This window comes from Dromaius novaehollandiae, chromosome 16, assembly GCF_036370855.1.
Source record: "Dromaius novaehollandiae isolate bDroNov1 chromosome 16, bDroNov1.hap1, whole genome shotgun sequence".
Lineage (NCBI taxonomy): Eukaryota > Metazoa > Chordata > Aves > Casuariiformes > Dromaiidae > Dromaius > Dromaius novaehollandiae.
The window spans coordinates 19,160,642-19,176,646 of NC_088113.1; the positions used below are offsets into that span (position 1 = coordinate 19,160,642).

General features: G+C 37.3%; 1 protein-coding gene across 3 annotated transcripts in view; it reads left to right on the plus strand.

Moving 5' to 3' along the window:
* The window catches only part of ARFGAP1 (ADP ribosylation factor GTPase activating protein 1), a 25,648-nt gene extending 11,705 nt beyond the window's left edge, over positions 1 to 13,943 (plus strand). For 2 of the 3 annotated variants that reach the window (XM_026092857.2, XM_026092859.2), the window contains exons 9-14: positions 561 to 617; positions 1,622 to 1,654; positions 4,987 to 5,043; positions 7,086 to 7,145; positions 8,765 to 8,841; positions 9,309 to 13,943. In XM_026092857.2, the coding sequence (XP_025948642.2) occupies positions 561 to 617; positions 1,622 to 1,654; positions 4,987 to 5,043; positions 7,086 to 7,145; positions 8,765 to 8,841; positions 9,309 to 9,663 (639 nt within the window). In that variant the 3' untranslated portion in view covers positions 9,664 to 13,943. The remainder of the gene's footprint in view (positions 1 to 560; positions 618 to 1,621; positions 1,655 to 4,986; positions 5,044 to 7,085; positions 7,146 to 8,764; positions 8,842 to 9,308) is intronic. The other variant, XM_026092860.2, reaches the window with a different exon arrangement.
* The last annotated feature ends 2,062 nt before the right edge of the window (positions 13,944 to 16,005 follow it).

Genomic DNA, 16,005 nt, shown 5'->3' on the forward strand with positions numbered 1-16,005 from the left:
ATTTTTTGCTGCTACGTATCAGAAGGAGCAGCTTCTGTAAAAGTCACACTAACTAGACTATCCAGCCGGTTCTGTAAAGAACAGATAATTTCAATTTAGGTTTGTCTTGAGTCCCTTCAGACTGCACTTAACATAAGAACTACAAGAAATATCACCCTGCCAATTACACACTGGTGACATAATTATCATTCAGTGTTCCAGCATAGGACAAGCTGAGGAGAGACTAGTAACAAAGAGACTTTAAAGGGATAGCCTTTTTTCACATTTTTTCTCTCTAGATAGAATGGATAGATAGGTGAAACGTTTTGTTGCTTGTGTGTGTGCAAGCAAATAATGGGGGTTTGTTGCAATATTGCAGTTCAGTGAGAGACTATGACTTTTACTCTCACTAGTGGGTAGTTCTGACTACAAGACAAGCAGTATTACAGAGCATTTTGACTTTATTTAACATGTATTAGTGAACTTTATGAATAATAGTCAATATAGAGTCAATATATAGTAAATAATAGTCAATATAGTAAATAGTCAATACAGAGTACTGCGTTCTCTTTCTTTTAAAGGGATGGAGCAGTTTTACAACTGGAGCTAGCAAGATTGCCTCAGCTGCTAAAGAGGGTGTAAGTAAGCAAAATATATTTTGGTGTAATTCTTGCAAACTCAAGGAGACTCTATTAATGTGATCTGAAATCTAATAGAGGTGTATCTTTAAAAGTACCACCAAGGCAAACGAAACTTCTTTTTTGGTATGTCTTTGCTGATGGCGTATAAAACGTAGGCACAGTGAGTGCACATCTCTGCCTCACTTATGTCTCATGTTTCTGGATGGGCATTTCTGTAAATTTGTCTGCTGGATGTAAGCATCAGGGAAGAGCTCAGCTGGCATTTTTGTATTGACTTTATAAATGGAAGAATTATTTCTGAAGCAGAAATTTATGTCTGTGCTGAGCAAAGCCAAACTGCATTTTTCAGCAGGAATTTAATATCAGTTGACAAATTGTTGATGGCTTTTTTTCTCTTCTTTCTTTGACTTCTCTTGAGCTGTGACATTTTTCAGGTTGGTTAGAAAGCTTGTTAGGCGGAGGTTGTACTAGGAGGGATGTTCTGCACAAAACTAGGGCATGGTCTTCCCACTCGGTGTGTTCTGGCAGATTTGTGCACTTAGTTACATAAGTGTCACCTATAGACTGAAACCAGAGGAAGTAAAATTTTTTCATGTTTTAAGATAATGATGGTGGAAAGAAATGAAATAACTTTTGTGAAAACTACTTTTTTTTTGTTCTTAGTCTTCCAATCTTTCATGAACATAACTGTTATCTCTTAAGAAAAATACTTAAGTGTGCATTTTGTGAGACAAATTTTGATACTTGTCTGTGTGGGCTCACCAAGATCTGATGTAGATTGGGGAGCCTTTCTTACCTGTGTTGTAAGTTGAGAATCATGCTTCTCAGGATGATCTGGAATACCAAATGAATTAATATGAATATTGCCCATTCAGTGTGAAATTCTAGCAAAGGTCCATTCATCTTAGAGAGGGGTCATGCAGCATTTCTAAATGTGTGTGTTTACTAGGAATAAAACCTGTGGTTAATTTAAATTTTAATGTATTTGCTGCTTTTCACAGGCTACCAGATTTGGATCTCAAGCAAGTCAAAAGGTGATTATAGATTTAGCTGTGCTTTATTGATAGTAACTGGCTTTAAATGTCATGCATTTGCTTGCACCAATTGATTTAGATTTGATTATCAGGAGTTTATCCCTCGTGGTGCATAATGATATTTTAGGATGTCATCTGAAAAAACTTAGGTTTTATTTCCGTGGGGATTGCAATCAACTGTCATGGCCATATTAAGCAGAAGACAAATAGTAGTAGTTCTGCTGTTTACATAATTGTAGCGGGTATTTGATAGGCAGTAGAATTAAATGCCTATTAAATTCATGTTTGCGGCTATAAAATATGCTACTGATTTTATTTTTGTGAAGCTTAAATGTGGTCTATCTGAAGTAGTTTTCTGCTGCAGGTTATCCAGTGGAATGCAAGCCATCATTCCATTGCTAAATCCTAATAGTACATTATAAATGTAATCTGCTTAATATTATTAAACTAACTTGCTTCAGTGTATTTAAAAAAGGGACAATTCCAAAAATGTGATTTCTTTCAAACTAAGATTGAGAGAGACAGTCAGACCTGATTTATACAGAGCTCTGGCATTATCAAGATCTGTTTGCATTGAAAAGTTTTAATTTAAAATGTAGAAATCTATAAACAGGATTCTTCACATGCCAATGTCCTTAGTGAGAGAGGGCTGATATATATTAATATATGGTATAGGGAATTTTACTTTGAACTGTAGGTCTTCTTGTATGTATAGCATTAGCCTGGCATGCTTCCTCTTATGCATAGGATACTATTGCTCAAAACAAATGCAAAGCTGCAGGAGTTGGTGTTCAAACAGGTGTATGCCACAGGTTATCAATATTCCACATAGCCAGCCAAACTTGTGCATGTTTTGCAGGATTAACAAAAATGTCTTGTGAAAGCACACAAACTTGATACTTAGAAGCTTTAGAATATTTGCTGCTTGGCTTACGTAAGAAAAATTTAGTGTTTTACAGATCTTCCTTTTTCACTTTGTCCAGCAGTTTGGCTTTTAGAAAACTGTTTGTCCTTTAGTATTATCAGCATTTGTATGCATATGTAAATATAGTATTAAGTGTAAAAGCTCACCACAGCTACTGACAAGAACCTCAGCAATGTGTTGCTCTAGAGTCTAAGCCCTGTTACTATAGCTGAAGTTTTGTTCCTGAAACATCTGATCTGTTGCTCTGTAGCACAGATTTAACATCTCTTTGATGTAAAATATTGATTAAAAGTGTACTTGATGTCCAGAGACCAAATGTATTCACTGTCTTGTCAGTAGATGTTAAAATTCGAAAAGGTTCATGCTACTTAACTTGCCTGAAAAAAATGCTTCCAGTTTTTTGCTAAAAGCTGCTTCTACCTTCCTTGCTCTTTCTCTTTTGCTGTCTGGGTAAAGTTTTGGGGCTACAAGCAGCAGCCAGAGCCGGTAACGCCCTCACATATTTTTTCATGCATGGACTCCTTGTCATTGTTCGTGCTAAATATGTGCATTTGCTCTTGAGCTGTCTTTTCTTTTTTGCCTTAAGTCAAATCTGTTTAGAATAATGTTGTGTTTCATACAGTGATGTTTCTTCAAACTTGCTTAAAATAAGCTAAACTGGATAGAAATATCCAAGCTCTGCACTCTCAGGAAACATTCTGTACTTCTGCCCATGCTTTTCATAAGCACGGATGATTTCAGGATCTCCTTTTGCATGTCTGATTCAGGAATGCTATATACCAAGAATTACGCTGGGGAGTTGTTTACAGGCAGACTCTGTAAGAAATGCCTCACTATGTAGCATCTGTAGTGGTGGGTAAGATGCTATTTGAACTTCAACAACAATAAATATGAAATGATTCAAAAGGGAACACAATTTTATCCAAATCTCCCTTTTCTGTATTTATAAAACTATGTGGTTGAGTAAATGGGATTATATGACAGTTTTCACTGATGCTAGCAATGACTTCACTTAGCACACCTCAACTATTAGCCTTAGCATGTTGGACTTTTTATTATATAACATCAGTGGTTAATTTATCAGTTTAATAGACTGTGCTGAGATATTTTTCATCTTTAGAAAATCCTGTTCAATCCCCTTTTTTTATTTTTCTTGAACACTTTCTTAGCCTGACTTCCTATGGGAAAAAAAACCTAATGTGATTTGCTTTCACGTTTCTTATGAGGTGGGAATGGGGTTACCTTTACCCCTTGTCTTCTCAAATGACTTTCAGTATTGGAGATAATGGTGGTTGGGTGGAGGGGAGATCCTAGCAGTGCTGTGGCTAAGGGAAAAGCTTTTTAGACACCTGGGAATCTGGAGAGGAAAGATGTTCACATGCACCCCATCCCCAGGAGGAACTTCAGCAAAGGCTCACACCCTACCCAGTGGTAGTCAGTCGTGAGATGCAAACCTGTAAGAAGCTGAACTTCATTACTCCCTTGTGCTAATGGCTGGGAATGATGTTTGTCTTGCAAGCACTAGTTGGCTCCTTTGGACTAATCAGTGGGCTAATTCAGAAATTTATCAGTAGAATATAATTGCCAATTCTGAAGAAAGGCAACCGTTACAGGCTTATTACGGTAGTAGGGAAAGAAATGATTTTGCATCAAACATTTGCAACCCTTGCTGTCCTTGTCAATATGGTTCTTTTATGAAAATTGTTTTGTGATATAAACTGTGGACTTGCGTTTTTGTAAGTTTGCCTCTAAAGTACAATGCCCTTATGCATCTTTTTTTCCCAGATTGTTAGGGATACCTGAATTTCATTGTTTTCTCTCCCTGCAAACCTGGAGCCATAAAAAAAAAAAAATTACAAAAATTTTCTGTCACAACTCTGACTCTTGTGTATTGCCTAGAAACAGAGCTGGATTGTTATTAATAGATGACATCAGCAGCCTTACAAGACAGAAGAATCTGTGAAAAATTGGGGCTGAAAAGGCCTAATTCTATGAGTATTCCCATTAATTAGAAAAAGTAAGGGTAGAGGAGCTTGGTTTTCTCAAATATTCAGCTGCAGGTATTAGCAAGAGACCCACCTTCCAGGTTATTGTTGATGGAAACATTGCTTCTGCTTGCAGTGGAAGGTCAGACCTTGCTTGGGCTCTGGGCATTTCCCACAACCTGTGGCCATGTGCATCTGTTTTTAAATTTATTTTCTTTTAATGTTTTCTGCAGCACTGTACTGTATGTGCTTTCAGCTCATTCTGCTTGTACGAATCAAACCTTAAGGCTTTATGTGTTTTTGGAGATACTGCTAAGAACTCATCTGCAGAGAATGTTGGCGGTGTTTTTTTTGTTTTTTTGTTTTTTTTTTTTAATAAAGGAAAATATAACTGACTTTGTTTTTGTTTTGCTTTTAAATAGGCATCAGAGTTAGGTCAGACATTAAATGAAAATGTTCTCAAACCTGCACAGGAAAAGGTAACTTTGGAACTAGTAAATTACTTACAGAACATGATTATGATGCCTTGGGGAGTGATTGTTTCCTCCCATCATAACCGTCCAGTTTGTCAATGCATCCTTCTGTTTTTATATACTAGCACAGTAGCAGAGGGGAAATGTCAAATAATTCAGTGTTAATAGGGTAGCAACGAAATGGTAATAGGGTATATTTTCCCCCCACCAATCTTTCCCATGTCCTCAAGAGTCTTACTTGTTACACTCTTTCTCCATTAGATATTCTTTCATAGATATTGTCCTTTCAGTAATGGAAGAGTGAACAGGATGAAAGTACACCTTAAAGGGATAGAGAAATCAGTCATAAAAAAACTTTTTTAGTAGTAATACATTCAAAGTGTTCCCCCTATCTGCCTGCCAGCACTCTTTCAATTCAGCTTAGCCTCTTTGAGCCCCATTAGATCGTCTGCTGCCACATGAGGGGCAGTGGAACTTGGAGCAATAGCATATGTTTAAGATGAATAGGGACAATTTATTAATACAAATAATATGTTCTTGTAACCTTTATTCAGCATTCTTTTAAAATATTATGGTAGTCCCCTAATATGAAGGTTTTCATGCAGTCAAAAGCAAAGTATGCTCTAAAGCAACATTCGGATTAGTCATTCTAATTGCTGTATTGTTTCTAGGAAACTGAAATACTTTGAAGTAGATATTTTTTTTTGTCTTCCTTTTACGATTGTTAATGACCATAAACGTAGCTAATGGCACTTTCAACAGCGCTGCGTGGAAAGCACGTTATGTTAATCTGGATAAATACTAGTCAGTGGCTGGCATATAAAAAAGCAAAGCAGTCAGTCCTCCTAAGTGACTAATCATAGCTGATTTTACTTATTTTAGTCAAAGATTCTCCATAGTGTCAAATGTTGCCTTCCTGTTTCATATGTTTAAATATATATGTGTGTGTGTGTATATATGTGTATATATATATTTATATATACACACACACATACTGTTACATCTTAGCCATTTGGCATGGATTTGTTCTGTGCTTCTAGAATTCTGGATCAACTCCGAGATTTTGATGATGCCTTTTCTGAGAATGTGGTAATCTAATTACCTACATATCTTTTCCAAATACATTGTTTTTGATAAAGCAGACTAACTTTTTTTTCGTGAGAGAAGCAATGCCATCACTTTGGGATATGGATTAATTTTCAATTTGAAAAGTATGGTTTAAGCACATCAGAAAATAATTTCTTTTGCATTACCTTTGTTAATTCAGCTTTCTTTACATAGCATCTCAAATCACAGGAGAAAAGTCTAATTGGTTTCCTATTCCCTAGAATTATCCACCGTTTATTTTAGAGTGCTTAGATATATGATTTTTAGGGTGCATTTCCTTGAGCTGACTTATATTTTGTAGGACTATTTAATGAGAAATGTTGCACTCTACTTCAAAAGAAAAAAAAAAAAGTATTTCCCTTAGGATGTTGTGCTGTTAGTTCTAAACAAGTGTTACGTTATGAAGTATGTATTCAGTGGTGGCCTGACACGTGACTATAAAGTCACTTACTTTGGAATGACTGCAACTTATTAGTTGGTGAAGGACACCAAATTTCAAAGCTGTTTTAATATTTACGTAAGCACGTATAGCAGATAATAAGATAGATCTGGTAAGTTTTTAATTTTGCTGTTTTTAACCTCCCCCCAAACCGTTGCTTTTTTAAGTAGTAAAATATATTCTTTATAAAAGTCAAGTTTTCAGGTTTTAAGATGGTGTCTTTGGTTTTAGTGCTTAGTGTTAATGTAATGATACCTTCCACAAACCCTATGTATTCCAGTAGAAAATTCCCGTGAACATCAAAGTACTGAGGTTCACCCCATTAGAGATCAATGGACTATATAGATTTTAATTTATTAACCTTGTTACTTTGAATTAAATATATTTTGATTTGCTTTAGGTTTTTTACTTTTTGTTTTTAGCTCATATCATAAGTAAGCTTGTTTTAAGGTGTCACAATATTTTGTTTTATGATTAATTACTAATACTTTGATTCATGTAGGTGAAAGAGGGGAAAATTTTTGAGGAGGTCACCGTGGGGGTATCACAGTTGGCCAGCAAGGTAGGAAGTGGCCTGCTTGCCTTTGAGGAGGCCAAATACCAAGCCAGTCTCCATATTCTTATCAGGTGTTTTTAGTTGAAAGAAAACCCCAAAGCAGCTTTAGTCTCTGCTTATGTTGAGTATAATTAAGTTTTGACAATGTGGTTTTCAACATGCAGTACTTGTGCTGTGGTGTTGAAAAACCTCTGTACAGATAGGATGCAACTTTCACAATGGCTACACTGAGGGGCATGGTGGCAGTCACGTAAGGGAGAGTAAGTGTCCCAGGCAAAAGGGAAACGTCTGCTAGAGAATATGGAGACAGCTTGCATTACATTTGTACTGTTACACTTACTAATGTTTTGCACCTTTTCTTCTTTGTTCTTCTTTTGCTATCATTGCTTGGTAATGTGGTAAGTGCTCTCTACAATTGCAAAGTACAGAGTACTGCAGAACCTAGTGCCTATTTTGATAACTTCTATGGTATTACATAGGAGGGTCTGTCTTTCTGGCACAGTGAAAGTCAGCACTGGAAGCCATATCATGTACTAGCTTAGTGTCTTAAATAGTTGAATAAAGTAAGTGACTTAGAATAGTGACTTCTATTGATGTCACTTCAGAATTCATGTTTCTAAGACAACTCCAATCTAATATATCCCCAAAAGGATTCCTCCAGCAGTCATTTAGTCTAGAACTTAACTTTTGGCCTGTTACATGAACACTGAAATAAAACTGGTGAAAATGGTTGGGAGTAGTTTCGTAAGACAGTAGAAGTATAAATACTAATTACGTACATTGTAATACTTCTTGGTAACATCAAAGCACCAATACTATCATTAATTTGAAACTTGCTTAACATGGACCCTAAGTTCTTGAAAATTGTTATGCTCTAATAATTTAAAAGATCTGGACAAGCTTCCTAATTTGAGTTTTTCATATTAGTGCTCTTCAAGTTTTTTTTGCTTACAAAAACATCCTTGAGTAGTTTCTCCTCATGTGCCTCATATATACAGCTCAGTGACTGAGGCCTCCAACTTTGACATTTGACAGTGCATCCATATAAAGCTTGTTAGGAAACACATGACAGTGCAAGTTAGCTTTCAAACTAGTAAAAGCTTTAGTGTGTGGAACTGGAGCTTATTTGATTTCTGAGCACCTGCTACTTATATACTGAAGTGAGTGCATCAAACTGAAACAAGTTCTAAAAACTTAGACATATTGGCTTCTGTTTCTGCTGACTCTGTCCCACTTTTGTAGTAGTGTATAGTAGCTGGGAAATACTACTATTATGAGTTGCTAATATTTTTGCAGAGTGCAATTTAAGTAAGGAGTAGTTCCAGCATTTTTGTCAAGAAAGCTGAGGACAGAATTCAAAGCTGTTACTGACAACAGTAGGTGAAAAAGCTGAACTTGACCTACTTTTCACATCTTCCAGCAGCATGATGCTGTCAAATGTATTTTCTTTACATCAACCTTGTAACTCCTCATCAAAAATATTAATACCTGGTGAGTGAAATTTTTTGATGAAATACGTTATATTCATTTGAACAAGTGGAGGAATGTGTTGTGTTTTTTGCTGTTTGGACTGTTAGAGCAGATGTTTGTTCTGTCCAGATGAATGGAGTGTCCTTTTTCTCTAGGTACAGGGAGTTGGAAGTAAGGGATGGCGAGACGTCACCACTTTCTTTTCTGGCAAACCAGATGATAATTCTGAAAGGTATTTTTTTTGTTGTTATTGTCTTCTGCGTCCCTTTAAACACATAGTTCCATCTCCTGTACATTGTCTGTAATATAGTAGTAGCAGATAATTTTTAAATATGAAGAAATGATTCTGTTTCCTAGAAAAATGTTGCTAGTAGTCCTTCTGTATGTAATACAAGGGCACACAAAGCTCAGTTCAGTATAACTGTTTATTTATGCCAGTTAAACCAAGAGCAAATAGTACACTGCACCTAGGTTTTACATTCATGCCAAATGCCCCCAATCTCTTAATATTTTAGAATGTGACCAAAAATCTGTGATTTGGAATATATGCCATTCTGAGCAATACTTCTAGTTTTTCTGCCTTTATCCTCAGTTTTTGTTTGAGCAAAGGACAGTAGCATTATCATTTTCTCTGTTTATAGTCATTTATGTTATAACTTATTTTTTTCCCCTCCCCTTCTTTTCTTTCCCCCATAAAAGACCAGCTGAGGGAGACAGCTACCAGAACAGTGGAGGGGAGGGCTACCAGAACAATGCTGTAGATCAAAGCTTCTGGGAGACCTTTGGCAACTCAGACCCACCAAAAGCCCATAAATCTCCAAGCAGCGAGAGCTGGACGTATGTGGACAATTCCACAGAGAAGAAGAGCTCCGACAGCTGGGACGTATGGGGTTCAGGAACAGTCTCCAACAACAAGAACAGTAACAGCGACAGCTGGGAAAATTGGGAGACCAACTGGGAAAACACAGGAGGGGAGAGCAAGACCAAAAAACCTCCTAAGGCAACAAAAAAGGCATCTTCAGCTGATGATGGGTGGGATAACCAGAACTGGTAGAACTCTGTTAACCCTGTTTTGCACAGCTAGGGAAGGGAGGCTATGCTGGCCAATTGAGGGGAGACAGTTTCACACACAATTGGATTATCTTGGTTGACTTTACTGATCTGTTACTTTTGTGCTTCCTTCCCATTCGTTCTCCTTTCTTCTGTCCAAGTTTAGGAAAAAAATTAGTGTCTGAATCTTGTTATTACATAAAGATGGCTCTCCCATTTTCAAGGATAATGTTAAATATAATCTCCTTGCACTATTGAAGCTGAGTACAGTAACTTTCTTAACAGGGATGTTCACAGGAAAAAAAGTGCAAGCACATTTTCATGGCACAACCTTGCATGTGTAGTTTTATAGGTCTTCATCCAGTCTTCGTATAATTTGAGATGACCTGAAGTGTTTAATACAATCAAAGGGGAGGGTGTGTCTTAAAAAGATAGCCATTAAATAAGCAAATTGCAGTTGCATAGTTCTAGTTCAAATGCCTTATGGATTGCTGGGACCACTTTAAGTCTGGCAATTCAAAATGGTCTTTAAGATACTTTTTATTGGAGATGTGTTTTTAAACTTTGAGGTGTGAAGACTTTTAAAACTTTTCTCCCCTTAGAACTAATAAAGAATCTAGAGCTAGCTTATCTAGCTTATTTGTATAAACTCATTGTTTTGACAGCGTAAGCTATCAAGGGATATTTAGAATGGCTCTGCTTGTCCTTCTTACTCATTTGGTTAAGAGTTTACACAGTGCAGCTTTCCTACACATGTAATGCAAAGCTGTGATATTCTCCTTCCTTTTCTGTATTCCTCCCCCGATTTGAGTATTAGTAGAATCTGTCTTTTCTCTGTCTGATTTTCTTCCTTTTACCCTTCTATTTCATCTATTGTGATAAAAGTTACATCTTTCTTTTCTGTTGCTTATGGCCTTTTAGACATTTATTTGGCAACTTGGCAGTGAAACAAACTTATTAAAAAAAAATACAGTTAGATAAAATAGGTGGAAAATATGAGAACATTGAGAAGCGAGACTGCCAGCAAGCTGCTTTCCAGATGAGTAGATGTCTGGATTTAATAGTCAAACTTAAATTAAGCAGATGTTTTCCAAATTAATCATTAATTTGTCAAACTATATGTCTGTTTCTATTATGTCTTTCTCCAGATTTTCTTCCTGGATCTTGTTAAAGGAAACACTCTTTTGGAAACTTTAGAAACTTCTTGTCAGCATTAAGGGATGGAATAGGAGATTCAGTTATGTCATGTTTTTGACCCCACAAACTGGTTTGCATAACACACAAACCATAACTTCTGTAGAAAAATTGGGACTCCCTCCTTCATCAACAAAGGTGTCTTATGTATGCCTACTGGTCCTGTTTTTGGGGATGCGTTGAGCTGATTATTTGCAGCTGTATTTGAAAACTGTAAATCGTGATGTCTTTACATAGTCTACTTTGGTACCAGTATGGAGTTCTTTACTGTGGACACTGTAAATCTTAGAGCATGTCCAAAAAACCTTTTATTTAAATGAGTTAGCTGTTCAAGCAAATGATCAACTCCAGTCATCAAAGTTATCTCAAATAATGCATTTCTTTTTCTCTTCACAGAGGTTTTCAAGTTTATAGTAATAGTCAAAAGTCAAGAGGCCATGTAATTGTATTCAGCAGCCAAAAAAGAAAGAGAAGGGGGAGGTAAATTATGAATTATATCGTTTTTAAAGTAGCGGTTTTTAAAGACTTATAGTCTAAGTTAGATTTATATCCCCGAATTCTGATCTTGCAGACCCACTGCTGTATTTCTATTCGTATGATCTTTCAGATGGTCAAAAAATAATTTTCTAGCCTTCTCTAGCCCTCTCCAGCAAAAGTTGGGATTTTTTTTTTCCTTTTGCTTCTCCTGATAAAAAGGTTTCTGAATCTAGTGCAGTTGCAGGAGCCAGTATTGCTCGTGACCCAAGCACCAGCCTAAGCTGAGCCACGCCAGTTGCGCGAAGCATCCTTGCTGATGTGATGAGCCTGTGGAAGAGACAAAGGCAGAAGAGATCTAAGTTTTCAAGGCTGCTTGTGGTACTGTTGGAAAAGAGGCTTACAGCCTGACTATAAAACAAGGATTTTGTTCTATGTTTTCTTCTGTTCCAGATACACTTTTGTCATAGCTTAATTGCATGTCATACATGTAACTTTGTATTTTTATGCATACACATCTGTTGCCTTATTCTTGTCCTTCGTCTGCTGCCCAGTACGAAACTGTAATGCACGTACTTTGAAGGCCATGCTGTGTAATTTATGTGAATTGGCATTGCCAAGTCCTTGACTGACGGTTAATCTTCGTGAAGTGTTGCAGTAGTGGTGACAGCGTAATGCATCTGACCGGCTGCGTTGTCTGACTGCTGATGTCTGTCTGAGGTGATGTGAAGCTGATTCAGCTTCCTGTGTACAAATTTGTTACAGTTTCTCTTTCATAAACCTCCTGCAATAGCTTGTAGAAGGATAGGATTTATTTCAATCCATTCAATCAACAGTACTGTGGTGGATATGCATACATTTTCCTCAGTTGTGTGTTTTGCCTAGGAGAAAACTAGTTTACTTGTATATCACTTGCAGCTACGAATGGCATAGGCCATTTGTTTTTGTCAGGTTTTTTTTGTTTTGTTTTGTTTTTTGAAACTTTATGTTCTAAATTAAACAGCCAGAGTCCTACTAAGGCAAAAGTTTTGGAATACTGATTTTTTTTTCTTTCTTCCAGTTGAGTAGACGGTGACAGAAAAGTTGCCTTCTTTACGTACTGCTGTAGAGATACAAAGCTAGGCTACAACTCCCAGAACAGAAAGGTGTTAGTGGAAGATACTAAAGACAGTATAAAGAGCTGGCAGAAACTAAAGCTACAGTGACAAAGCTAACGTGCTGACTGATCTCAGTTTGACAGGTGAATCAACATTTTTGACTTGTTTGAATCTGAATAATTTATTATGTCTTCCAGAGGAGATGATGAAATGAGGGCATTTTCTGTTGCAAAGCCTTTGTTTTGATTTTGCTGTTTCAAAGAGTAGAGGGCTAGGAAGTTTCTGCTTTGGAAAGCAGTTTGGTAGAACACATACAATCAAGTTGGATTTGTGGAGGGAGTGTTTATGAGTCGGAATTTTCATTATGATCTGGACTTGCTTAAAACATTCCCCCTTTCTTTTTTTGGCTCAATCGTGAGCACTGTAAACAGAGGCACTGATTATAGCTGGGCAGAGCTGAGGCTGCCTCCCTTAAAGATATGGCTTGGTGGTGAATTTGAGTCAGCATCTGGACAGGCAAGGCTCGAATGTCCCTATATTTCACTTGCTTGGAGGATGAATAGGGCTCCACTTTCCATTCAGTCCTGCACCTTTTATTAACACTTTTAAAGGTCATACAAGCAGATTGTTGGGAAAGAGAGCTGTAGGTGAAATGACACCTGGAACAACTGGACATTGCAACATTCATTTCACATTTCCTAGTGTTTCAAACTTTGTTTTATTCCTTTGTATGGCTTGAATTTTGGAAGATACAGAGCAGCTGGATTCCTGCCAATAGTCTGAAATCAGAGAAACTTCAAGACATTCAAATTAAGTGCCACTTGCAAAGGACAGAAAAAGACAGAAAGTCTTGGTGAGTGTTCCTAAGCCAGGCACTGAGCCTAATTCTAGGAGTTAGGGGTTATTTTAAAATGTTTCATTTTTGTCTTGAAGCCTGTTAATAACTATTACATTTCAAGAAGTCCTTGGCCAACTCTCCCTTATGGTTGAGGTTTCAAGGATAATGCTGCTGCTTTTATTTTTTCAGTCCAAACTGTGTAACATTCCATGGGTTCATAATGTATTTATCAGTGTAATAATCTGTGCAATAATTTAACAAGTGTAGGTAAAACCTTTGTTGTTTAATTCAGGATACATTTAAAGATACAGTGGTCCTCTTTGAGAATAGCAGTCAACCATGGTATTTCAGTTTTCGCCTTGCTTTGGCAATATTAAATTCCAGTAACCTTGTCAAGGAGGCAGATATTTAAACAGAAATCAAGAAATGCTATAATGCCCATTATTAGAGTTTTATTGTAATGGCTTAGAAGGACCTCTTAAAGCCCCTTTTTAATTTTCATGCCCGTGGTCAGTGTGGAATACTGTATCTTTAATTTTCCTGATGTGTTTTACGTGAAATTCACAGGAATGGCAACTTCAGTGAATGCTATTCATTGTTCTGTAGAGTGGTACTGGACTTGAATTGCAGTGTCATCTTTTAAAAGAGCATTATAATAAAGCAAAGAGATACGGAGCAGAATTGCGTCTAGCCCTTTTTCAGGAGACTTCAGTTAACTTTAAAAACACTAGGAAAAATCATCGATTTGCATCAGTCTAACTTGTCTAGAATGCAACAGTCTGACTTACGTGGCCTTCTGGTTGGAGGGATGGCTAGAACTGGCTCCATGGGTTCTATGGAACTGGTCTCTGAGAAATGAAGTAGCTTAGTTCTCAGTGTAGTTGGATCATAGAATAAAGTCAAATGGGATGCTTCATAATTAAGAAAGTAGGAAAGTATCGCTACAGTATCAGTATGAAAATTGTCTTGTTGGAGGAGAGTAACTGACATATTGATCCTTAACATGAAATTGCAGGGCACTCAAACAGTATAAATGTATGTCCTGATGTGCTGGTGTCGTACACATTCTTCAGTGGAGGTCAGGGGTATGTTGTGCACTCTTCTCTGCCAGTGATGAAGGAGAAAGGAGGCTGCCAGTGTTAATGACAGAGCTGAGAGCAGGTATTTAATCTTTCAATTTCCTAGTCTAACTTTAAATACCAATTTAAGATTTATTTAAATTAGGAACAGTTTAAGACAATATTAGTTGTCCCCTTTATTTAAAATGAACTGTAAAATAGAAATTTAGGTAGTTGCGCATAGACTTATGTACTATTGGATTTTATTAGTTTGTCTGCAAAGGCACTTAACACCATGAAAAAGCAAATTTTTAAAGGATTTTTCCCATCCAAGAAGCTGAATTCGTTTTGGGTACTTCAGCTGGCGGTGATTCTTCATGATCAGATTCCAATTTCTTTAATTAGACAATCATGTGAGTACTTTAGATGATTCATCATTGCACTGACCTTTATGTAAGTTTAAAATCTCTCTTACTATGTTATCGGTCAGCAGGATTGAACCTTGCTTGTCTTGTGCAAGTAACTGCATTGGTTTTCACACAGAGAAGTGGACGTTTAGGTAACTAAACTAGTATTATTCCACTGATGCATTGTCTGTTCTTGCCATAACATCCTCTGGTAAGGTTTGCTGTGTGTATTGGATACAAAGCTTTTAGCAGGAATTATGTCAAATAAACAGGATATGCTAGTTTTGGAGGGAGGTTTTTTGGGCCCTTTCTTCTGAAATCGTATGGAGGCCGGTTACCTAGAAACATAGCAAATACCATGATAATATATGTTCAGAGTTTCAAACTGAGCACAATCAGCAAAAGCTGATAGAGTGTGTAGACTAGAAAATATCTGTCACTGACCTGAGGGAAAACAGATCACTGCTACCGTTATGATGTCCATCTCACTTCTGCTGGGTAGGTTTTCTTTGTCCCTTCTCAAATATCTTTCTGTGCTGTGATCCCAGTTACATGAGCAAATTCGTTTTCGAGCTGCTTTACCATTACATAGCTGTTTACATATGCTTTCATAGCAGACTCAGGCTCAGAAGAAGGCTACTTAGGTCTCCTTGGGTTCACAGCCCATCATTGATTTTTAAGGCACCAAATGGTTACGCATTCTATGGTTTTTGAGAGCAGACAGTTACGAAGCATCCTGGATGTGCTGAATTAGTGGCAGACTGCATTAGATAGCATGACTGCTTTCCTGAGACATAGTCTCAAGCTACTAACTGTAAAGTTTGAGGATCCCCTCTCGTACGCTGTAGCTATATCAGTGGTTTCATCAACATGAGCTCTGCCTTTTGAGATGTGCTTTTGGCTCTTCCCAGAGCTGGCTGACTTCCGTATTTTCCCCAAACTGCGCTGGCTTAGACCAGTACACGGATACCCCAGTGCAATATAGAAGTCTAGACAGGGTGAAGGTGGCTCTTCCCTTCTCCACTGCTTTGACAAAGGGTGGCTGGATGTGGCCATTATGTGAAAACTGAAAGTCTTGAAATTGAAATGGAGTAGGGTTGTCCTGTTTGGAAGCAGTAAAATCCACAGTTCCAACACAAGCACAGAACAATCATTCGTCATCCTTTAAGGCACTAATCTGCAAGTAGGCCAAGACACGTTGCCTGGTCTGTTTTAGCTCCAGCTGTTGATGCTCTGCCAGCAAGAAGCTGTAGGTCATCAGGAACACAGGAAAAGAAT